The sequence below is a fragment of the Taeniopygia guttata genome, chromosome 18, assembly GCF_048771995.1.
Source record: "Taeniopygia guttata chromosome 18, bTaeGut7.mat, whole genome shotgun sequence".
Classification (NCBI taxonomy): Eukaryota; Metazoa; Chordata; class Aves; order Passeriformes; family Estrildidae; genus Taeniopygia; species Taeniopygia guttata.
Genome location: NC_133043.1, coordinates 10,614,439 through 10,639,026, shown reverse-complemented (window position 1 = coordinate 10,639,026; position 24,588 = coordinate 10,614,439). Strand labels below are relative to the sequence as shown.

At 38.7% G+C, this 24,588-nt stretch overlaps 1 protein-coding gene across 4 annotated transcripts in view; it reads right to left on the bottom strand.

Annotated features, from left to right (window-relative positions):
* The window catches only part of PCTP (phosphatidylcholine transfer protein), a 29,371-nt gene that overhangs the window by 2,750 nt on the left and 2,033 nt on the right, over window positions 1-24,588 (bottom strand). Inside the window, exons 2-8 of one of the 4 annotated variants that reach the window (XR_012058579.1) lie at window positions 23,234-23,351; window positions 19,963-20,042; window positions 19,459-19,630; window positions 18,743-18,810; window positions 13,859-13,942; window positions 10,890-10,968; window positions 365-422 (exon numbers count right to left, since the gene is read on the bottom strand). Coding sequence is in view for 2 of the 4 variants with exons in the window: in XM_030287175.4 (XP_030143035.2) it covers window positions 18,155-18,220; window positions 18,743-18,810; window positions 19,459-19,630; window positions 19,963-20,042; window positions 23,234-23,351 (504 nt within the window). In the remaining 2 variants the exon portion in view is untranslated. Of the gene's footprint in view, window positions 1-364; window positions 423-10,889; window positions 10,969-13,858; window positions 13,943-17,006; window positions 18,221-18,742; window positions 18,811-19,458; window positions 19,631-19,962; window positions 20,043-23,233; window positions 23,352-24,588 lie in introns of those variants that run through there. The other 3 variants (XR_005982081.2, XM_072936986.1, XM_030287175.4) reach the window with 3 other exon arrangements.

Sequence of the window (24,588 nt, the reverse complement as noted above, 5' to 3'; positions counted from 1 at the left end):
TGAACAGATGAATTGTAACATGAATTTTCAAGGCAAGCTCTCCATCAAAAAGAGGTCTTCTCCTCAATATTCAGTTACATGAATCAGTAATCATTCCCACAAGCCTACTTATTCAAACAGCAGTAATTTTCATTCTACATACAGGAGTTCACAGAAATGTTATCAGATAGTGCTAAGGTTAAGAAAGCATTCAATTTGGATGGACAGTTTGGATTAGAATTTAAATCTCCATTGGAACATAATTAATGCACTAACATCTATTAATAACCACAAAAACTGCTAGAAGAGGCAGTTATGTTACTACATTTTGAGAGTTCAGTAAAAGTCATTTTTATAGACAGGACTCAACATTTCTAACACTTACTTTACAGCCTCCTCTGGGATGGTATATACTGCTGCCAACTCGGCACCACTTCCTGACACTTTAGAGAAAAAAGAAAGAAATATTAAGCACAGTGGCAGAAGAAAAGTTTAAGTGCCTGGATTAATGTTTCTGCATTGGAATCTGGCTGAGATAACACAGCTTTTATAAGAAGGTATTACCTTTTTGAATTGAAATCAATGAGTTGGGATTTCTGTCCCCCACTCTCATTGTAGAATATACAGAATCAGAATCTTGACATTTGGATCATTTGTATTATTGGGAGGAAATAATAACTGAAAGTCGGGAAACACATAAGGATATAAATTCAACAATGTCAGTAAATTCTCAAGCAAATATTCCTATCTAATAGTCCCCAAACACAGTGCTCAAGTGCCAGAAGTCCTTTAGGACATAAAGTGAAGATACTAAGCAGCTAGAATCACTTAATACCATGACCTCATTCACATGGCAGTGTTGGAGAGCAAGGAGACAAAATAATTATGGTCACAAGGGTTTAAGTGTGACCTTCTATGGACAAGTCTTGCCAGTGACAGGCTGTTTTCATCCCCTGGAGACTTAATAGGCTAAAGGAGAAGGGAGGAGAAAGGAACCTCATGGAAATGTCATTGTATCCCTTGTTTGAATGAAAGATTTTCTGGTGCAATCCAAAGAGAACATATTTTGCTGTAAATCTTTATATCTTATGCCTCATGCAAAGAACTGATAAAAGACAAACCATTTCACAGCATAGGTAAAGAAAAGCCTCCCACAGTAGAGCTATTTACAACTCTTATTACAGCAGATTTTGGCATGCTGGAGATGCAGCATGTATAGCAGGAAGAAGAAATGGAACATGCTGCGTCAGCAAAATGAACCAGCTTCTCATAAAACCAAATTCCAACCCCAGACTTCTGAAGCACTACAAATGTAGTTTTCCTTCAAGTTTTTAATCTTTAGATCCTCATGAATTTTCAGGAGACTGTGTCCAAGACTTTGATAAACAACTTTCTGATGAAAAAAATTATTAAACCAGCTTTTTGCATGAAGTTTAAAAGAAATATTTTGGTGTCTAAAAATACCACCAATAAACTTTAAAGTAATCCAAAGAGGAATGATTTTTTAATTTCCCAGATCTTATCAAATTTTAGCAATAATATATATGTGGTTTTTTGTTTGATTTTTTTTTTTTTAATTCAGTACTATTGCAGCCTCTTTTCCTTTTATTTCCCAAGATCTTTGGGCAACAATAAAGTTATTTGATTTCCTTTTAAAAGAAGGTCAGATTGTCTCAAGACAATTAAAAGGAACCATGCTGTTTGAAGTAACACTGCCATGATCCTGCTAATGAGCCCTTGTAATCCTGAAGTTATGGCAGGAGCAAAAGAAATTTGGTACAAACAATGACAGTCAGTCCCACAACATTTTTATGTGCCATGTCAGAAGAAATTTGCGAGAGGAAATTGCATCTATTAAGATTATATTCTTGAATCTATTGAAGGTTAATACTTTCAAAATAAATAAAAGGTCAAAAGCACTGCAGGTATGCATTTCTCAGGTAAAAACCTCAGACTGTAAGCCTTTCAGCCAGAATGGTTTAGGGTTCCATCAAAGGCTCAAAGCACAAATTTGCAAGAACCAAGAAAATAGTTTGGATTTATCTAATGTTTTATTTAATAAGAAATTAAATCTGAAAATTTTCAGAATGCCAGTTTTGCACCCACTTTCCACATGGAGTGTCTTACCTTTTTCTGTTTGAAACTACCATTAGACTTCCATATTTCTTTATTTATCTAAAAATGTAACAAATTTCAAAATATCTTCTAGTGTGTTTTCTTTCAATATTGAAATTAGAGGTGGATTGGCTAATCACTGTCCCACACCATGGCCAGTTCTTCCACAAACTGTGTGAAATAATATTTATATTCTTACCTTTCTATAATGTGATTATAATATTTCTATTTTCATATTATGATGTTGTGTACAAGTATATATAGGCAAAGCTACATTTATTGCAAGCCTGAGTGGTCACGGCCCCGCTGCCATGAGAGCTGAGGCTCTGTGTGCCACCAGAGCCCAGGCCAGGGACCAGAGCGTTAAACTGGCAATGTCACCTCAGCTATAAAACCTTTGCCTCTTCTCCATGTCACATCATACAGCTGTTTCAGAGAGGTATTGAAATAAATATTTACACAATCAAAATAGTGTATTAGGTATAAAATACTTGCACAAACAAACATCCTCCTGTGTGGGGCTGCCTGGAGGGTTTTTTGACCTCATATATTTTGGTCTCATTATCTCAGCCACTACACCGCCAGCATTATTAGGAATGAAAATTTTAAACGTGGCCATCACGTGGCTGAAGTGCAAAAATGCACCTTAAAATTTAAGCACAGATGTTTGTGGAGGCTGGAGGAGTTTTTTCTGCCTGGTTAGAAACTCTCAGTTTCTGTCTTTGAATCTGAGACCGACATTTTGGTCTTTACATTTTGTGCTATTATTGAGAGATGAGCAAACTCTACCCTTTTTTTCTGAGTTTTGTGGAGTTTGGAAGGAGTTAAGGGAGGCACTGCATGCACAGTACATCCCTATTTTGGGCATTAGCTTTTTCCAGGTGTCAAATAAAAAATGATTCAGCAAAAACAGTTGTAAAGGGGAAGGATGGACTGCAATGTGAGACACGCAGTCATTGTCAAAGATTTCTTTTACTAACTGTATCATTGCAGATTGAGCTGCCAACATTACATGGAAAATGTTGGAGAGGAAGGAAATGATCCCTTTCAATTTCTGCTGTTGCATCTCTCTTGATTCCCTGGGGCTTTATGGGTGCAAATTGTAGCCAAGGCAAGAAGGGGAGCATGCTATCTGGCTTCAGGCAGTGAAACTGAGGTAGGTATTTTTAGTTAATTTACTAAATACAGTGATCAGTGGTAGTTTATAGCTCAGGTATCAGCCTCTGGATCCCTGCCCAGGGTTGTTTTGCTTTCACTCTTACTTATAAACACATCTACATTCAGATAAAAACTTCTTTGTAAATTTTATTTATTTGGAGGTTTCTACATGGGATGAAAAAGCTTTAAATGGTAGATGCAGAAGTAGCTTTGGATCTAGACAAATTCTGCACTCACCAAAACAAATTTGAGCCAAATTTAGAAGTAGTGCCATATGACATGCTCTTGGGGAGTGAGAGGCTGGCTGTAAGCCCAGATTTGACAAAGATCTTTTGCACATTTTTATCTTTATACTCTGTGAATAGTCCCACTGATCATTCTGTCAACCTGAAGTACTAAAACATCATCAGGCTGGCCCTTAAGTTTTAAAAAATTGATTTTTAAATGAAAGAACTTTTTTAAAAGGTATTTTTTACTTCACTTGCTGTTTACTGAGTCTTAAAGAAACATTTGTGTCATGTTTTCCAGTCTTTTTATTTGCAATGACAGAAATCCCTTTTTTTCCCCCTAAAATGAATCTGGATGTTCTCATGCAGACTTACAACTTTCAGAGATGAGATTTTAGGCAGATGTCATACGTTGTAGGATTCTTGGTAGGAACTGAGAGAGTTGGCACCACAGACAACACAGCGCTTGTTTAAGTTTGCAGAATGCCTTGGATCATAATTTCTTTGGGGCAAGAGTGTTAATTGTGTTGTGGCTAAGTGATGCATGTGCAGTTGAGTATAAGTGTGTGTAGCTCACTCTTCTGATGCTGTCTGTCTCTGCTTCAGTCTTTTCATTGCACCATTTTCAGTACCTCATGCAGCTGGTCTAAGGAAGGTATCAGTGAATTAAAGATAATTACAGGCCAATGACTAATGCTTTTATTCTGTGTAAATCATGGGAGAAGTGGGTAAGAAGGTGGATTTAACTTCAGAGCAGGTGTCTTTTGGAGAAAGTCAGCATACCCACAGCAGCAAAGAAAAAAGCTTTTAAAATTACTATGGAAATTCTCCAAATAACAACCATAAAATTAAATTTTGTGTAAATGGAGACAAAAAACAATTAGCATGTAGATGGAAAGAGAAGCAAGCATTCAAATGGTATCATTGATGTGCTTTAATGAAAAATTAAAGTAGCTTAGGGGCTGACCTGAAGTGTTGGCAGTGGAATCAAACCAAACCCAAGAATGTTTGTTTCACACACAGCACTTAGCAGCCCCAGCTGCCATCAGCCAATACTGCTACAAGGTTCTACAAAGAGTGCAGTTACACAGCCTCTGTCCCAAACAATCTTCATTTAGTAACAGACAGAGGGTGAGTTTTACACAAGGAGAAATAACGCATAGAAAAGGTGGTTATTCCTCTGTGAAATAAAAAATATTTATGAGAGGAGGTGAATACAGATTTCATGTCCGAAGGAAATATTATTCCTTCAAGAACACTCTTTCTTGACACTCTTTGTGACAAGCCACACTGTTATTTTTATTGTATAATGGAATATTTTTATTGCTGTTTAACTGAAGGGGTCAGTTAAGGACAGAGTTACCATATTGTTTTTTCACAATTTGTCTCTGCCACATTTTTTGTGTCTACATGTCCTCCGTGATTATCATAGATGCCCATGGAAGGATAAGGCATGAATTATTATAGAGAGAAGCAATGCTGTAGCTGCCCAGGTTGATGCATATTTATACAAGGACAGCAAATCTTGTATGCAGTTTGAGTGACACAAATTACAGTTCCTGGCTAGGCCATAAAAATCTATTTGCACTTGCAAGCAAGTAGACAAAGGGAAATGAAAGCAGCTTTGCTGAACCTGCAGGACACAGAAAAAGGTTGAAGCAGAACTCAACCAACAATTGAAGCTACAACTCAGTTTTTGGTTGCAGCCAAAAATCCCCATGGTCAGCTCTAGCAGAGAAAGTTAATAAACTGCCAAAAACATACAGTGGAAGTGTCTATGTCTTTTCAGACTGCAGAAAATATGTTTTCCCTTGCAATATACTCTCTTTAGCCAACCTTTCTCTCAGCTTATTGATGTACAGATTCCTGATTTCCCCAGACTAATCCTTTTTTAAATACATTCTTTTTTTGGAGGAGACTGTGGGTAAAAGTGTTGCACCATCTTTGGGTACTCTGTGTAGGTACAGCCCTGGCATTGCTTAGGACTGGAAAGGCCTTGGCAGAAAAGTGATCTGCATTCTTTTTCTTCCAAAGATCTTGATTAGTTAAAATTTACACAGGAAAAGGTAGCCTCCCCAAAATTCCTTGGAAAATTTTCTTGTGTCTAAACTACTCTGGAAAAAACTTACAGAATGAATACCTGTGGACTGCAAGGCTTGTTTCAAAGCTCATCAGACACAAGGACTTCCTTAAGACTACTTTGGATCATTGAAATTATCATAAATGACCTAAGAATTGCTTGGGAAAGGCCCGTGCTGTGTCAGGCCCCCTGAGGCATAAGACTCAACATTCTAAAAATTTGACCTAAAAGTAGATTTTTTTGCTTTATTAGATTACTAGTTTAATATTTTTAATTTAAACTTCATCTTGGTATAAATCCCTTTATTCAGCTACCTAAGGAACCAAAACAGCATTTATTCTGATGTAGCTTTCTGGCTTCTCTGTGTTAAAATCTTAGTAAATAATTTAAGGTTTATTTTTAATGTGAAAAATCAGAGGAGTCTTGTATGAGTTGGTTCACCGTTTCAGCAGTATTACCATGCTGCCCCCTGGAGCACACTGACACAGCACTGCAGGGTAAAAGTTTTGGAGGCATCTGCTGTTCTTCTTTGCGTCCAAGAAAATTATCACTGGGAAAAGGAAGCCTTGGCTAAACTCTTTGAAAAGCAGGATGAACATGTAGTGTTTTGCTTCACTTAGCCCAGACTTTTTTGGGCACGTTTTCACTAGATATGTATTACTATGCAGGATTTCATCCCCGGCTAGACCCCAAAGCCTTTGATAAAAATGTGATTATTGTAGGACCATCTCAGTGCTTGTATTCAAGTTCTTTAAGAGTAGATTTTAATTTTTGCTTTAGAACCACCAGATTCAGGTTTCTCAGCAAAACTGATTTTTGTCATCTGGAGATGCAAGAGCAGTGTCAGAGTGTCCCATTGAATCCAACTTTTGTGGCTCCTGTGTAAAATAAGTCTCAGAAATCCTGGGAATCTATTAGGACAAAGTAGTAGGTATCAAAGACAACAATAACATACATTTTCCCTCACAAACTCAAAAACCCCTGAGATGTTTGGAAGACATATGCATCTGTTGTTTCCTTAATTAATTAATCTTTCTCCAAGATGTGCCTTGTGGAAAATCTAAAAATTCCCTTTCACTCCTCCCTCTTCTCCCTCCCTTTCCTAAATCACCTTAAAACCATGTAAGAATGAAAACAAAGGTCAGGCATTTATGTTATCTCTAAGTGCTGGGAAAAAACCCAAACCAAAACACCAAAAAAAAAAAAGAGTAGAGTCTAGGCCCAGTTTGAATTTATTTTCTTTTTTAGGAGTCTCTTACTTAATAAAGACATTTAGTATAAAGATTCCCAGTTGCAGACTGTCGATAGCTGGAATTGGGATTCAAAGACAGCACAGGTCCACAAACAGAAAGTACAAAAAAGCCCTCCTTCTTCCTGCTTCTCCAATACAGAGAGACTTTAAAGTGTATATAACTCATGTTTATTTCTGGGTTCTTTCTCTGCTTCCACAGTTTGAAAAAAAAATCTGCAAGTTAAAAGAAAAGGTTGTTCTCTCCAAAAGTGGTTTTAGGGACTTTACAACACTTGGGAGCAGCTAATTAAACTGTTAGAAGTTATTAAATACTTTAAGTACTTTTCCACCGGTAGTCAACAGGAATTAGATCTCGTATTTCTTTACATCTCTTTTTAATGTAAAAAGTGCCTTTCTTTAGGTGCCTAAAGACTTCTAAAAATCTGCTTTTTCTTAAGTCTAGAGTTTCAGGTCAGGCAGAAAGAAAATGTAAGCTAAGTGACAGGAATTGCAGATCTCATACAGACTGACAAGCCATGAAAAATTAAGATCTGCAACATTCATTATGGTGAGAACATTAAACTGCATTTCAGTGTAAGCAAGGAAAATACCATCTGTGGGAACAGCTACCTGTGAAAATGCAGGGGCTCTGTAGGGAAAGCAGAGATAATGACACTGATGGAGACATCAAGGCACTGAGCTGAGAGGGCATGAAGAGAGACAGGAGCTGGCTGAGATGGTCTCCAATTACCATGGAAAACCTGGGAAAAGGGGCATTCCTGGACACTGAGGAAGTCAGATTTGAATTGTCACAGGAGGTGTCAGAGCAGAGAATTATGACTAGATATGCAATTGTTTTTCTTAAAGGATATCATAACTCTTACAAACATTTAATTAAATTGTTAATTACTTCACAGTCTTATGGCATAAACAGCAGTGTAACTACAGCTGGCTCAAACAAGGAATCAGAAGTGTCCTGAATGCTACACCTGTTCAGATTTGCATTGGATCTCCTCTGTCTGAATTCTATTTGGATAGCAGCTCAGTCAGTACATGAGTGATGATCAGGTTTTTGATGACTGGATGTTGATGGAAAAGGACAGGAAGTAAGCCCAGGTGTTCTGCTGTTTAAATCCTAAGCAGACAGTACTGCCTCCTTTATTCTGGAGTTTGACCTAGTGAAAACTCGCTCTGACTTTTTAGAAGGCTTAAGATCCTAACTCCATCTGGCAATTTTAAAAATACTACGTTTAATTTATAATATCCAATGAGAGAAGGTTTAATATTACTAAATAATTGTTTGGGGAATTTGTTCCCCATACAAGTGAGGAATTATTTGTGTACATGTGATCTGCATGGTGAAAAAAATCCACATTATTAGTATGTCAACATTTTGGGGTTTTTTTGAGAAAATATCATATCAGCAAATAAAGCCACATTATCCTGGTAAATATTTTCAAAGAGGATGCAAAGCCAGATCAGAGCCCAAAAATAGCTTTACTAACAGCTTCTACTGAGATTAAATACATATAAATATATGTATATATCTCCCAAGACAAAATACACAGCTTCATATAATCTGCTAAAGAGAAAAGTAAATATTTTGCAACCACAAATGAAGTCAAAGCATAACATTGTGGTGAGACTTAAGAGGAGTTAACAGACCAAAATGTCTCATTATTTCACAAATTATAGCAGCATGAAAAAACACTCCTTTAGTTTCAGGATACTTAGGTCTATTTCATGAAATAAAAACATGTGATGAACACAAAGCAGCGTTTCAAGCGCAGCTCCAGACGCTGGCTGAGCTCGGTGTGAGCACGAGTGACACCGAGCCCACGCCGCAGGTATGAGAAATGGCTTCTGTCACAGAAACGGGCTGGACATGGACACAGCTTCATGCACACCACCTTCTTATGCCCACAGCGAGGGCTTTCTCAGGCAAGGTGATACGGTGCATGCTGTAGGTTCCTTTCGCTAATGCTATGGATTAAAGTATTAAGGGTAAAAATGCAACTGGTGGCCTTGACCTGGTTTGTAGTGGGCGCCGAGAGCCAAGTTCTGCCCTCAGTTACACCCTGGAGCTCCCCTGAAGTCCGTGCCGGTGCCAAGTGTAACTGAGGGAAGAATTCAGCTGTTCAAATATGTCCATGGTTACCAAGCCAACTGGCAGCAATTGCCAGGGAATAATAGGAGTGTTGAGGGCAAGAACCGAGGAGCCTTCGTGGGGCAGTCTGGAGATCTGCACAGTGCTTGTCTACAGACTGTCTGGCCTCCTGAAGTCAAAGCTATTAGTTTTTCCTACTTGCTCTAATGTACTGCAGACAAAAAGGGCCTTTCACTGGTGAATGCTGATAAATGAAATGCTCACCAGCTGGGGCTCCTGCACCTCTTCTTGCGTTGCAGCAGTAGCCTTTTGTTTGTGCCAGACCTAAACTTGAAGTTTCATGGGGAAGAGGGCAGATTTGAAAACATTTCAGATTCTAACACAGTAAATCATTATTGTTATTAATGAGGTAGAGCTGAATAGCTTCCAGGCTATTCAGAAATTTGACACAGAAATACTCATCTTTTTGCAGCCCAGTTAGTAGTTATTTACTGCTTCATATTACTGAAATTGGGAATAGGCTTTCTGTCTCACACACTAACTCCATCTGAGGGAACAAAAGATGGCTTTTAATTTCCCAGATGAAGAATCAAAATTTGGAGTATCTGTCTGTACTCATATTGAAAGAAAGGAATTTAACCTCTGGTATCTTTAGCTGCAGTGCCTTTGGATATCAGGGACACACCCCTGACCAGCTTGTACTCCAAGAGCTGTGTGTGGCCTTGGTGAAGTCCTACAGACACACACTTCCAGCGTAGAAGAACTGCTTGGCACTGAATAACCTTGATTTAAGGTATTAAAATGGAAACAAAACATTTATCTTTATATGAGACAGGTAGATTCTTTGAAGTCCTGCTCATATACCTGTATACTATTTTAAAAGTTTAAACTTCACCAGAACACATTAAAATCCCCTGGCAACCATTTCTGTTCAATTTCATAATAAAGATGTAATGAAAAATTAGTTGGACTGTTTGATTGACAGTAATTTTTTTTTTTTTTTGCAAGATCTTTAGATGCGTAACTTATTTAAAAGAATTGGATTGAATCTCTAACCTGGAAAAGGTTAGAGTGAATTATCAGACTTTCAGTTGAAGTAAGTCTTTCTTAGTTTATTTAAAATAGTGGAAATATTTCAATTTGTACCAGTTTACTCTTTCCCATCCCTTGCATTACAAACACCTTGTCATATGAAAAGGTCTTAAATACAGTAAAATTAACAGGCAAATACATGAATAAATAAACCATGTTTTGCGAGTTCTAGAACTGAGAAGTCCATAATCACTACAATAATTTCTTTAATGCTATGCAGACCCTTCCATTTCCTCTAGGGCAGATTCAAATCAACTGTTCCTAGCAAGAAGAGATTTCTTCCACCTCCAACAGGTTATTGCAATGCCTGCAGTTTCTGATGATTACTGCAGTGATGCAGAAAGAATTTGCGCTTGTATGGTATCATGCAATCTAAATCACATCAAAGGGACACTTCATGTGCAATATAAAAAGACCAAAAAAAAAAAAAAAAAAAAAAAAAGGGCTATTTTCCTTAGAACCACTGATGAGAAATTTAGAAGAATAAATGTTCCAGAGAACGGACACTCAGATTACAATCAGGTCAATATAATAGAACTGTTGAAGTATAGCAGACAGCGTGGTGCAGTAACCCTGGTACAGCACAGCCATGGCAATGAGCCTGTTCTGCAAGTCCAATAAAGCAGAAGCAGCAACCAGCTTCCCATGCAAAGTGTCCATCCTGGCAGATACAGCTCAGAAAATATTTTAAATATGCAGACTGCTCATGAGAGTTCTCATCTAGCTGGAGAGAAATTCATTACAGCATACATAACATATACATGCACTCTGGGATGTGGAGGATTTGCAAAGTATGCCATTTATTCCAGTATTTTAGTATTGCTTCCAGTCTTATTCCAGGGTAAGGACAGAACATTTCTGACAAATGTTAGTAATTTTCTGATTGTTGGATTTACTTACAGTGATGGTGAATTTACTGAGTTGCTGCTGGAATTTTTCTACAAAGGACACCTTGATATGCTTCATTCATCTGGAACATCTGAAATGAATCACAAGGAACGGATGGAATTTTCAAGAGAAAAAGAAAATAATAAAACGCCCACCATAAAAACTAATTCTCTATAAATAATCTCAATCAGGGAAACCTTTACCCCTGAGACAACCCAAGGCTGCTTTTTTAGTAGCTCTTTCCCTTGTGACAAGAGCAAACTTTCCCATGCCACAAATCATTCCCATCCATCATTTTGATACAATCTGAAGGAAACTCATCCTGCTGTCTCAATGTGCCCCTTTTGTTCCAGGTTCACATAGGGAAGTATTTGCATATTTGGTCAGTAAAACTTACTGAGTTTGCAATCAATAATTATGATCTTTCTGGCTGGTTTTTACACTTCAGACCAGCAATTTCATTTTTGTAGTTAAGACCTTGCTTAATTGATTTCTCAAACTGAATCCGTTTCCAGTTATGTTCTTCTCAATCAACTTCTGCAGTTACCATTGTGTTGCCAAGTTTATATTACATCAATGACTGTAGAAGAAAGATGTTGGTCTTTCCAAAAAAGGTGTAGGATGGATCAGTAGAGTAGTGCTGCTTACTCAGGAATTGAATATTTGTTTTCTATTTCCTTGATGGAATGGCCTTAACTTTGTGAATTAGTCTGACTCAATCTTTTTTAGAAGCTGATTTTAGCTAAGTCTGACTTGTGAGCCGGGCTGTTTCCTACATTCTTCAGCAGCCTCCCTTCTTGGATCATACCTCTCATTAAGGTCACAGAACAAAACCAGCTTCAGATCCATCATTAACAGCTCTCAGGATTGCTACTTCTGTCCCTCAGTTTCTTATTCCATTGCCATGGTTGCAAGAATAGGAAAATGTTTGACTTGAAAGCAACATTCTTGTACTAATGTGTGTCAAGCCTGTTTTGATTGCAGATCAGAAAAAACATATAGTTTCTCTTCAGTGGGAAATATCACCATTTGCTATTGCTTTGGCCTTATGTACATTGCAAATAAAAGAACCAGCTAATGGCCAGGTTCTTAGGTGCTCTTTTCAGTCTTTGGTAGCTTGAGGGAAGATGTATTCTTTGCCAAGCCAGGAGATTTGTGTGACTGGTTTGAGTTATTGAGTGAATGGCTCTGCACTGCACAAGGAATTCCAGTAATAAAAGGCTCCTTCCCAGCCAATGTTACTGATCATCCACCTGGGGCAGATGCTGGGAGACAGGAACTGACACTGATGCTGGAAAATGTTGTATCAGAAGAGCCTGAATGATGATATGAATATACACAGAGATGGGAGAGGGGCCAGAAAGGGGAGGGAGCAGCCCAGCTTGCAGACCTTTGCTCAGGAAGGTCATTTTTAGGTACATCACTGCTATATCCTCTGATGATAACACAGAGCTAAATGATTAGCTCCTGCAATCGTTGCAGCAGTGAGGATGACTCGCAGGCTGAATGGTAAATCCAAGACAGAATTGATTCTGGGCTCTTCTCGCACACAGCAGTGCAAAATGACAGCATTCCCCTGGTTCTGATGTTTTATAAAGGTCATAAAATGTTAGCCCAATGCAGGGCAAAAGGAAATGAAGATTTGATCTGTAATCTGCTTCTTGTAACACCAGAGGGCTGGTGCAGATCTTACCAGAACACCTGTTTGTTATTTTTATTAAATTCAAGAAACAAATGTTACAAATTTGTCTTGGATTTTACCATTTTTAGCATTTCATTTGCTATAGGGTGAAGTTGGGCTGAAGTGTACTTGGCTACGTGTTCTTGTAGGGTTCCTGCACGTTGCAAGGTAGAAGTGTCTAAAAATAGATATGCTTTGAACTATGACAACGTGTTGCTTTCCTCTGTGCTCTCTTAGAAATAACTCTGAACTATTATTTCTACTCTAGTTCCAAGCTGTGTCATTCAATTAACAGGAAAAAAAAGACAAAAAGTAATACTTCTTATGATGTATAAAAATTCTGTATAATATTTGCACCAGAATTTACTTCTGTGTATGATTCTCACAAATTTGAGTGAGATCCTTCCTGGGGACTGCTAGTCCCAACTCAGAATCTGCCTCAATGTTTTCTTCAGTGATGGCCAGATCCTAAATTATTTCATGTACAAAAGCATTAGAGATGTACTTCAGTCTCTGAATAGCATAATTTAGGAAACTGCTTATTTTTTAATAGCTAAATAAAATTTGATTTTTCATTTTTTTCCAGTGTTTTTCCAAAGCTACATGAAACATCAGGAAAGTACCAGGAAAAAGGAAACCAAATGCTGATGTGATTTCTCAGTTAAAAAAAAAAAAAAGATGCTGTGTCTACATTGGTCCTGTTGTCCCTGCACAGAGCAGTGAGCTCTGTGTGCCCAGTGGTGCCCTTGTTTGTCTCATGGTATCTGTGGCCCTTTGCAAATGCTTTGATATTCCTTCCTGGCTCTCCTGTGTTTGGTATCCAGTTTCCTGTAGTCTTTCCTCACCCCCAGGCTCTATTTACTGCCCTTTTCCAGGTGCTGCTTTGCCCTCACTTACTTCCCATGCATGCCTTTTGAGGTATTTTTGCTTTCCTTCCCCTCTGCCACATTCCAGAGCAGTGATCCTGCTGCCAGCTGACTGGCCAGGCTGCGGATGCAAGGTCATGCTGTAAGACAAGGAGGCTGCCAAGTTAGAACATCACCCACTGGATCAGAACACAGCAGTTTGTTTGTCAGATCTGCTGCCTGAAGTCCATCCAGGAACAATCGTACTCCCTGTGCAGACAGTGATTTGCTCTCTGGGTAACTACTGAAGCCAAATTTAGGATAATACAAAATCCATTTATTTCTATACTGCAGTGCCCATTTGGTTCCCAAACTGGGATGCTCCAACTCACTTTGAGTTTGCTCCCTTATGAGGCCACAGCATCAACACTTTGAAGAGATGGGTATTTCCGTACCTAGACTGTGCTGCCCTGTACAGCCACTCTCCAACACGGCAGAATGCACCAGGGGAAAACAGGCAGGATTCTTCTGAAGATCTGCTGTGAAGGAAGTAGAGACATGGAGCAAAGCCAGTGTTAAAACTCTTAAGCAGTGTGAGAGGGGATGAGTCTCAAGTGCTGCCCATGCCACACAGCTGTGAGAGGAGAAGAGGGTTATTTGCTTCTGAAAATTTAATACTTTGCCTCTGTTTTATCCAGAGTTTTAACTGCTCTGCAGTAGTGGAAAATGCTAATAGTAGTTGAAAAATGTTAAATTATTTCACAAAAGTAAAAATACTTTTTTCCTCATTTTTCAATGACAGTTGGAGCATTGTGCCCATTTTTTGCCCAAATTGGAAAATTTATTTTCCTCTCTGCCATACCTTTCTTAGCATCTTCTTCTAGCTCCACTTTATTTTTAGAAATTAACAATTGAAAAGTGGGAGGAAAATGAGATGGGAAAAGCTTAAATATTTTGTATTTGCATTTGAAACAAACCCATAACTAGTTTTTAATGTATTATTTAAAACCAAGTGAAAAATCAGAACTTATTTATTCACGTAGTCTACTGTATTACAGATTTTCCCAATACTTGAAAAAAGTAATTGCTATTTGTGGGACAATGAAGGTGAGATAGACAAAAACACCATTTTGCTTGATAAACAGCAACTAATAGGGATGAATCCAAAGTGAAAGGCTCGGTATTTGTCCTTTTAACCTACCCAAAAGCCTGTGACATCAGAGTAAACTTCTACAGCATTGGCAATTTCCTCTGATATCCCCAGTAAAGCAGAGGAATTGTCTGGATATTTCACTACCAAAAATAGACCCCACTGTCCAAGCCCTCTGGGATTTCATTCCTTTGATCTCTGCTGGGAAACCACTGAAGGTGTTTTACTGCAACTGCCATTCTGAGGAGTTAAAAAAGAACCTTTTTTATTTTCCTCCTTGTTTGCAGCTGTAAGCAAACTTACTCCCAAACAAAATAACATTTGAGTTGGAGCCTCTGTGCAAGGCAAGGGTGGAGCAATGCAGATTATTATATTGCTTTTTACCTTTCAAACTATCAGGAGAAAACAGGAAACAGCAAAAGTCAAAGCTATCTTATCTAGAATGCCCTAAGAACTTGGTGTTTCCAATAGTGCCACTATGCTAAACTAGCACAGTTTTGCGACTTTACAAATCAAAAGATAGTCCAATTTCCGGACACTCTGGCCAACATATGTGTTCCTTCTTTATTTGGCCCAGAAAATGAAAATGTGCAATTTACAAATTTCAAAATATGTCTCTGCTTAATGAAAAAAGAGACAAATGACCCTGAAAAACTTCCCTGTTGTTTAAATTGAAGATTTTATTATAAAATATACTGAATATATTTTATTACATAATTTTAAACAAAAAACATAGTCTATCTTCAGAATGCTCTTGCCCTGCTTAACACTGACCAACACAATTTCATATTTACTACTGTCTTTTCAGTGCGGATTTTATTCTTTCCCCTCATTTTTCTTAATTTCAACAGTTGCAGATTCCAAAAGGCATAATTCCTATTCCCATATAAATACAGACCTACAGATCCAAATACATATTTTGGGAAGGCAACCAAGAATCCATGCAATATTTTTATAATACATTAAAATGGACAAGCAGCAACAGACATAAAAATACTAGCTGGGCAGCAGACGATCCTTGAGAGTGATGTTTGTGCTCACTCTGCAGCAGGAAGCAGGGCCAGGTTGGTAGCTCAGGGGGCTGCGATGTCAGAAGGTCAGATCACACACTAGGATTTGGGCTCATCCCAAATGTTGACACAGTATTGAAAGGGGAAGGGAAAGGGGAAGACATGTGACAGTAAAGGACATTGTATTCAGCAGTAAAAGTAGTTTGGAAATATCCATCATTGGGCCAGGGAGAGGAAAGTCCACTATGGCAGCAACACAAAGATTTGTTCTTCTACTGTTGCTAAATATTGAATTTGGCTGGTAATAAGCACCAGATCTGGAGAAGAAGAGTCTACTTACAGTAAATATTCTTTAATATTAATTTAATTTTAATTAAATGTGATTGAATATAGATTCCCATCTGACAAAAACAGAGCCCACCATGCTAAAATTTTGTGAGTGCTATTTGGCTTGGCATGCTTTCCTTCAAAATACTGCCTTGATAGTTAAGGTAAAACTACAGGATCATCATGGAATTCTTAGACATTCTAAATCTGCATTTCATCTTCTCTTTTGATTACATCTCAAACTTGCCCAGTTGGCCCTTTCCCAGCTTTTAACCTTTCAGATATGATCTGCAGCTGCTGGATGCAACAGGAAATGAGCAATAACAAAGGGCACCAGTAACATTTCTGGGAGTGTGCAGCTCAGCCCCAGTTTGTCTGCTCTTGCTGTCCTTTTCCAAACTTAGTCACCATGCTTTCACTCAATATTGCTTATGTAATGTAATGTAATGCTTTTTTCAGCAGGACTGACAATGGAGCCATTCAGCCTCCTGAGCTCTCAGCCTCAGTGTCTCAGCACACTGCACACACATGGATATCTGTCTGGATGACAAGCAACTAAGACAAAGTGAATTCATGATTATAAATGCTTTCAGTCTTCCTCCTGCTTTCACTTCCTTAAAGACTAAACAAAATTAGGTTGTCTGGAGAAAAAGAATGAAAAAATTACCTCTTTTGTACATGATTCATCTCTGCACATACTAAGCTCACTAGGTATACATTGCTTCTAAACATTTCAATTCAAATTTTAAGGTAGGTTTACAATTACAGGTAAATTTTGGACTATGGTGGCACAGAGATAAGTTTTGTTCAGAAAGAACTGGAAATTAATTAGTCTGCATCATTGTTCCAGGAAGATTCATCCTCAGATAGTCTCCTTTTAAAATTTTGTGATATCATATTGTGTAACACTGTAATAGTCAATCCAGTGACAGTCTCCAAGTCAAACACATTGAAAAATGCCTGAACTGCTGGCAGAACACGAGTCCTGCTTAGTTTTAATCCAATCTGTTCTTTCAAAATCCTTTACAAGTAAGGCAGCTCACAGTATCAGCCTGTCATCCGTGACCTGCCCAGCATGGAACCCTTAAACCTAGGAGACAGAACAAGAACACTACCTGGATAAAATAAGGATTTATTGGAAGTATATATTCACACAAGGTATAAAGGCAATAATTTAAATTGTTTATTTTTTAACAACACAAAGCTACTCCATTACCAGACTTACTCAGAAATAGATTAGATTTAGGAAAAATGCAGAATATTTTAAATCCCTGAGAATGATGTTCTCTCATTCTTTTATGCACTCCCTGCCCACCCCCCTCCCCCACCCTCAGAAAGTGCTGGAAATTTAATTTCCTGCTCAGCTGAACTTTTAGTGCATCACCATCCATTCTTTATATCAGCATGAAATCTAAAAATGCAGGCAAACCCAAGTTCCACATCAAGCTCATCCACACTCAGTGGCAGGCACCCAGTTTAAAATTATCTCCAGTTTCAAGTTGGTATCCAAGCTGCTTTATAGGTAAGGCCACTGACTCTGAAGATAAAACTTGTTCCCCTTAAATCACACATGCAAGAAGTCATCTCCTCCTCTTCTTCTAGCTGGACACAGCTGCAGGTTTTTACATTTCGTACAGAAGTATGGAGCTGTGAATGCAATGCTTTAAGTTCACTCTTTTTACAACTGGATTTAAGGAAGTTTAGCATCACAGACTTCCCACTGCACATTTCTAGTAATTTACTTCATCCCTCAGCATTTTTTGGTACATCAGGCAGAGAGCTTAAGAATGACAAACTTGGGTAGCAGAAGCATTTCCTCCTATGCAATGCAAGTTCCATTCCTGAGTTTCAGGAGGAAGCCATCCTGCAAGGCAACAAAGCAGATCCAGGCATGACACATGCAGAGTGTTTGCAATCCAAGTTCAGACATTTTTCTAGTAAGATTGTTGTCTCTTGTGCAAGGATGCAACACAACCATCACAGAACTCCCCTAGCTGACACCTGACCACCAGCATAAGCAAAGCACGGGGAACAAGGATAAACTTGAGTACTTTCAAAAGCTGCAGCTGATACTGGTGCTACCCTGATAGTGGCCAGCTCTTCAGTTGGAGATGGAAAAAAATCCAATAAAACTAAAGGCATAACTCAACTAAAATAAAATTCTTTCCAATATTAGAGGTAGATTTTTTCCAGTGTAATAGATAACATCTGCTCCTGTAAGAGCAGAGATCTAGGAATTAAATTATTAAGATCAATTTCAACACCTATGTGCTCTTAGAATAAATAAGGCAAGCTTTTTCTATATCCTTCAAGAAAGCAGGCACACCAGTCTGTAAAGAGAAAGGCAGAAAAGTTATTCTTGCATAATGAAATCAATAAAAACTATAAGCAAGATGAGAATTCCCATTATAGATATGAAGGACTTCAGATACAATTCTAAGATCTAATATACATTTGTCTAAGAAACAAGTCTAAGATCTGGTACACTGCATCAAGCCATTCCTTGAACACTTTGGGAACAAACTGCATTATTGAAGTTTGCTTGTCTTGAGGCTATTCATACATGCTCTGAAACACAGATTATTTGGGGTTTGCTGCAGAAATTTACCTGCTAGGTTGACAAACCAAAGGAATTTGACAGGAATTAAAGTAAGTAAATTAACTAAGACCATTGTCGTGAGAGCATCCAATAGTGACACTGTAAATATGGGACCATATAAAAGCTAGGAAGGTTAAAATATCTGTTTCAGAAAAAACTAATTCTGTCCAAAACATAGAAGATGGGTATGACTGCAGTGAATTCATTGTTTGAAATAGATTATCAAAGATCATTGTCTGTAACCTTTCCTTACCTTGGCAGCCCAGTTGACCAACCAGGATGGAATCATGCCACCAGGGTCATCAAAATAGTACATATAGACTAGAGAGGAGAGAGAAGTTACCAAATACCAATTACTCAGCTCTAACACACTGTGACAGAAGCTATCAGTGTGCATCACTGAAGCACCAACTACCACAGTTCTACTCTAAATTCTGCACAAAAAATTCAACTTTTCCTGAAGTGAAATGTGAAGTAAATACAGGCATTCCCTGTTAACCTCTGGGAAGCTGACAGAGCCACAACAGGCATTCAGATTACTGCAAAACATTTTTGGCACCCTGTCTTATAAAATAAGACTGTCTTTAAAAGACTAATCTCAAGACAGGAATCAAGCTCTAGGCAAACCCTTTAATCTATACATCTGTCAAACACAACACTTGAATCATTGCTGAGTTAAGAAAATTGCAGCAGTCTCCCCAGCTGAACTGTCTGGCAGGAAAAGAAGTACAGACTGGGGGTGGGATGGGAGGGCAGAAGGAAGTGGTCAGTAGACTATTCTTAACCACCCAGCCCAACTGCTAAATAAAAAGATTCTTCACAGTAGTGCGCTGCACTGGACATTTCCAAAGGTTTCATTCATTTTAAAGTAACCCTTGTCTTAAAATTTCCAGTCCCCCTCTTTGTGTGTTTTGCTGATACATACATTCCTGCCTACACAACTTGTCACACATTTTCTTGACCTCTTACCTTTACATCCAGCCTTGCCATCACTTTCAATCACCAGGCTTTGTTTATAGCTCTTAACTCTGATAATACCAGGCTTCTCAGGGCACTGAGGAACAGCCACACTTTTTGCTAACACAACCCAGATCTTCCTGCCATGCACATCCATCTCCCGGCACTCCCGGACGTAGACATACTGCATTGCACGTTGAGGAGGCATGTCAAAACAACGTCAGTTTGAGGCATGAGGAGTTGACAAGTGAATTCCATCACAAACAGGCCCTCCTTCAAGTTGTTTCTCATGTCCCTACAGGACTCATCCTGCAGAGCAGTAATTCAGCTATGTGAGCTCTAGCTCTGTGTGGGAAGAGGCACCCACACTCCTCCTCATGCCATGTATATTCATGTAACATGAGAACTGCAAGATCTGAGATCAGCGCAGCAGAGTGATGGAATCGGTTCATTGTTGGAACTCCTGGATGACCAAGTGGCAGAAACTGCAAGAGGAACAAAAACTTGAAAGGATACATCTCTGTTTGAGAGAGGAAAAGGGTACTTCACTTCCCAGTAGATTACTTTTTCACCATCATATGTTTCCTCATACAGTTCTACAGTTGAAAGAAGAAGACTGTTAGATATTTTTAATTTCTACTGCAACAGAAATGTAGATGGCATCAAGAACTGCTGATTTCTGACATGAACACATTTTACATGCATCCCTGATGTCAAAATTGATATGTATGTAGAATTTTAGCAGTAAGAGATATTAAAAAGTTCTGTACCAAGATTGCTCAGGAATTAAATACACAAAAATAGGTGGCCTGTTTTTCTGAGGCTATTGGATTAATTGGTGGGGGAAAAAAAACCACCCCATCCAAAAAAAAAAAAAAAACAAACAAAAAAAACTCAAAAAACTCCAGAACATAAAATCAGAACAATTCCGAGGGCAGCAGAGTCAAATTCATTTTCCAACCGTTCGTTCATTCAAAGCCTTTCCATCTCACATCTTCTTCCTCACCTGTGCATGTTTTGCACAAATCCAAGTCACAAATACAATGTGCCTTTTCACAGGCATGTCATTACCCTTGTAAATTATACTGAATTAACATGGAACTAGGATGAGTGCAGCTTTCTAACACCTGAAGACATCCTACATGAGGGATTAATGAATTTTGGAAAAGCTGTCAGGAATTTCACATGCAACAGCAAACTAGAATCTTGAGCAGTTTATGAGCCTTCATTACAGCACCTTCAGTCTGCCTAGAAACTCAAATCAGAAGGCTTTTTCCCTATATGACATATTCCCAGCCAGGCTTCTGTTGGTATGCCCTGCAGATCAGCTGTCACCCATGGAAACAGCTTCTCCTCTTCTCCAGCTGCAGCAGTACTGGATGCACCCGGTGTTGTAATAGCCCACAACATTTATGTTTTCCACCAGAGGTCACTGGAGCATTGGATTACCCACTTAACTTTCACTTCTAAACACAGAAATTTCCTTTTTCAAAGGCACCGTGACACTGTTTTAAAGACCCCAATGCAGCTGCTATTAGCCACCTCATTTACCTGTGTATCTTTGCAAACACAGGAAAAACACACAATACATAAACCACATTCCACCTTGCTTTCACTTCAAACCAGAATACAGTGCATTTTAATCAATAATCTCATTTCATTTGGCATCACTACACGAGATCACAAGTCCATTCTATCCATAATAAGCACAGCAGCTCCCACTGCTTCAACAGTCAGTTATTACTGTGAAATTGTTGGGAAGTGTGATCTCAGCCAGGAAGGTGCTGCCATCAGGAGCAGCAAGTTTCAGTATTGCTCAGGCCCAACCACTTTGCATCATGCCACAGAAGCACGTGTAGCTCAGTCACTACTCTACAGCTCAGTCACAACTTCCCTGCTCAACTGGCAGCTGCAGCACAAACCAGGCTCAGGATGTCCACATCTTGTGGATATACAGAAGCATGCAGAAGCAGTTGCCTTATCAGCTAAAAAGGCAGCTGCTTCTGCTCTGGTCAGGCTTTTCTTTCAATGCCAGCCAGCGTTCAGCAGAGAATTCTCCTTTGGACTGACACTTGCACGGCTGTAAGAGCACCAAGGAATAAAACCAGTAACACCAAGAGCAAGAAGGCTCTCAATGGAAGTTTTCTGGGGTTTCTTCCTAAATGTGAAAGAAAAAGCCCTGACTGAACTGAGGTTACATTTAAAACACTGGCTAGCACTCTCATCATATGTACCATCCCAAAAAACAGGTGGGCTTGTGTCAATTTTTAAGTAGGAAGGAAAGCATTACATTATACATATGCCCTGTAAGAGTTAATTTCTGTGAAATGCTGGACTTAAAAACACCAGCACAAGTATAAATTAACAGATGAACAAACCATGGTCAGCAAGGATATAAGTGTCAGATCTGCAACATTATCTAGTTTTTAGTTTAAGGGTGTAGCTTCCCCCAGCAGCTTCCTTTCTTTTCTCCATGAAGGAATTAAAAAAAAAAAAAAGTGTTTATTTAAGAAGCACTCATTTCTGCTAAATGCACTAAAAGACTGCTGAAGTACTCAGCAGAATATTTTACATCCAATACGATAATGTTGAGTTCCACTCTGACTCTTTGTTTCATTAATGGCAAAATGGCTTTTGCTACAAGACAGCTACTGAACATTTTGACAATTAACACTACTTAATGAAGACACCACTCCTTAAATTTGACCAAGACTGACATGAGTTAAATTTATGGGTCTCTGTATCAATGCAGCCACTGGCATTATCAGCTATCATTCACTGTGGAGCTGTCCTCAACCTAAGCACAATATTTAACAAGTCTTTAGTTTTTAACACTGCTCTTTGTTCAGCAAAACACTTGGACCACTTTTCAGTTTTACTGGCCTGCTGACTTCAAGCATAGGCTTAAAAAAGCAGCCTTCTTTTTAGGATAGGTTAAAAAGAAAAGGATACCCATCTTTAAAATAAATTGATTATTAGATATCCACATCAGCTGAACCCTTACTTTGTTATTGCTGACTTAAGATGTTTTAACACCATATGGATATCCATGTTCAATGCCCTTTTTCAAAGACAACGTTAAATAAACTTAACTAAATTAATTACTTATTTTTCTGTGAAAGCCTGAAGTTACCACATATTCTCTCGATACACCCATTCCTGACTGTAAAAGGTGCCAAGAACAGCCCATGCTTTCAGAAAAAGATATTCCATCATGCTCATCAAACTGGTGGAAGCCTGAGGAAAACTTTTCACAATTAGCCTCTGAAATAATCTCCCCAAGCATAAATTTGAAGACTCAGCTGAACAGGGTGCTGGCCATTTGTTGTGACTGTGCTCTCACCAAGGAAGTTTCGACCAAGATGATCCAGAAGTCCCTTCCAACCTGCTATTCCACGCTGCACTGCTCCACTGCCATATGCAAAGATGCACAAAAGGCACAACCCCCATTTTTCCCCAAGACATCCACTAAAATTTAACCTAAGCATTACAACTAGAAGTTACAAGGTGCTCCAGCATAACCAGTGATGCCAATCATATGCTTTAACCAACATGGAAAGAATTCATTCCAAAGGAAATGGATCCCTCCTCCAATCTCTAATGTTGAGACATTAGGGATTCCATATCAGTGTTTACTTGTACATTTGCAGAGCGCAACCTTATCCCCAAAGATATTTCAGTCTGAGCCAAAGTCTCTGGAGGCAGTAACTCTGAAATACCTTTGAGGAAAGTTTTAGTGGGAACAATCAATGTGGACTCCAGCTTGCTTTTACCTAGATGAGCTTACCTTTAACATACTGATCCCACTCTTTTCTGAAATCCAAGTCCATGTAGACATCTACACACAATTTTGGGGGAACGTCAGCAAGACCACCAAAGATTTTATATTCATAAAGTCCTGATTGCTGTGGAAACAGAATGAAGAGAGGAAAAGTCACACAGGAAAGGGAAGTACTCTGCATCAGGGAGAACAGCTGAAGGAAGTTAGGTGGGGCACAAATTACAAATATGCCCAAGAGCTGCGAAAGCAAGTGTTCAGAAAACAATATAAGATTCAGTCTTTAACCTCTCGACTTTTTGATCTATACATGAAAGTGTAAATCAAGCCAGGCTGACCTGCCCTGCACAATGGCTGTTCCTTCCCTTACACCAGTACCCTTTTACTTCATCAGGAGTTCCAGAGGGAGCATGTTCACAAACAAAGTCCCCTTTTCATCTCCAGTGGTCAGTGTGGACTAAATCCTGCCCACACTGAGGTTTACCAGAAGCGTTAAATACTTGTGGCAAGTTAGTTATGCTTACACATCAGGCTGGGATACAAGAATGCTTTACAATGTCCACACTTACATACAACACACTCATATCTGCCTTCAATATTTATCAGCTATTTTCTTTCAGAACGCTGTATGCACTGAAGGGGTGGGGTGCAGGATATCTCCTGTTTTAATATTACTTTCAACATATGGTAATTCCATCTGTGCCTATAGAGCAATGTTTGTACCATTGTTAGTACGAGTTCAGGACTAAATCAAAACAATGAGAGTTCAGGACTAAATTGAAACAATGAGAGTATTTCAAATATACAATGTAGAAATCAAATCAAAGCATTCCCAAGGAAAGGAAAAGAAGGATTATACAACATTCTGTTAGTGAAAAGATGAATTCTCCTCTTTTCCTCACCTTCACAAATCAACTCCAGAAGATGAAGATTTGAAGTACCATAATTAAACTACTCATCTTCACTGAAGCACCAATCACCAGCTTCAAACCTGAACTATTCAACATCTGCGTAACCCCATGCACTCATCATCTTTGTAAGAGGCATCAACAAGAATTGCTTTCTTACTGTAAATTGCTGGTTTTTTCTCACAAGAAAAACAGCGATTTACAGTAAGAAAGTTAAAACAAGAGTGAAATGTTTCTGTTTTTCTGAGGCATGTCATCAGGAGAGTCAATCAGCTTGGCTGCAATGCAGCACTGAGCAGGAAGGCCAAGATCTATTTCTGCAACCTGCAGAAAGGTGGAAAGACAAGGCAAAAAGAGAAGACAACAGGAAGAATCATTGCTGCTTTCAGCTTCCTGGACTACTGTTGCTACAGGGGAGTTGCAGTTCAGCAAGAGCTAAAAGCTAATTTTTCCAGT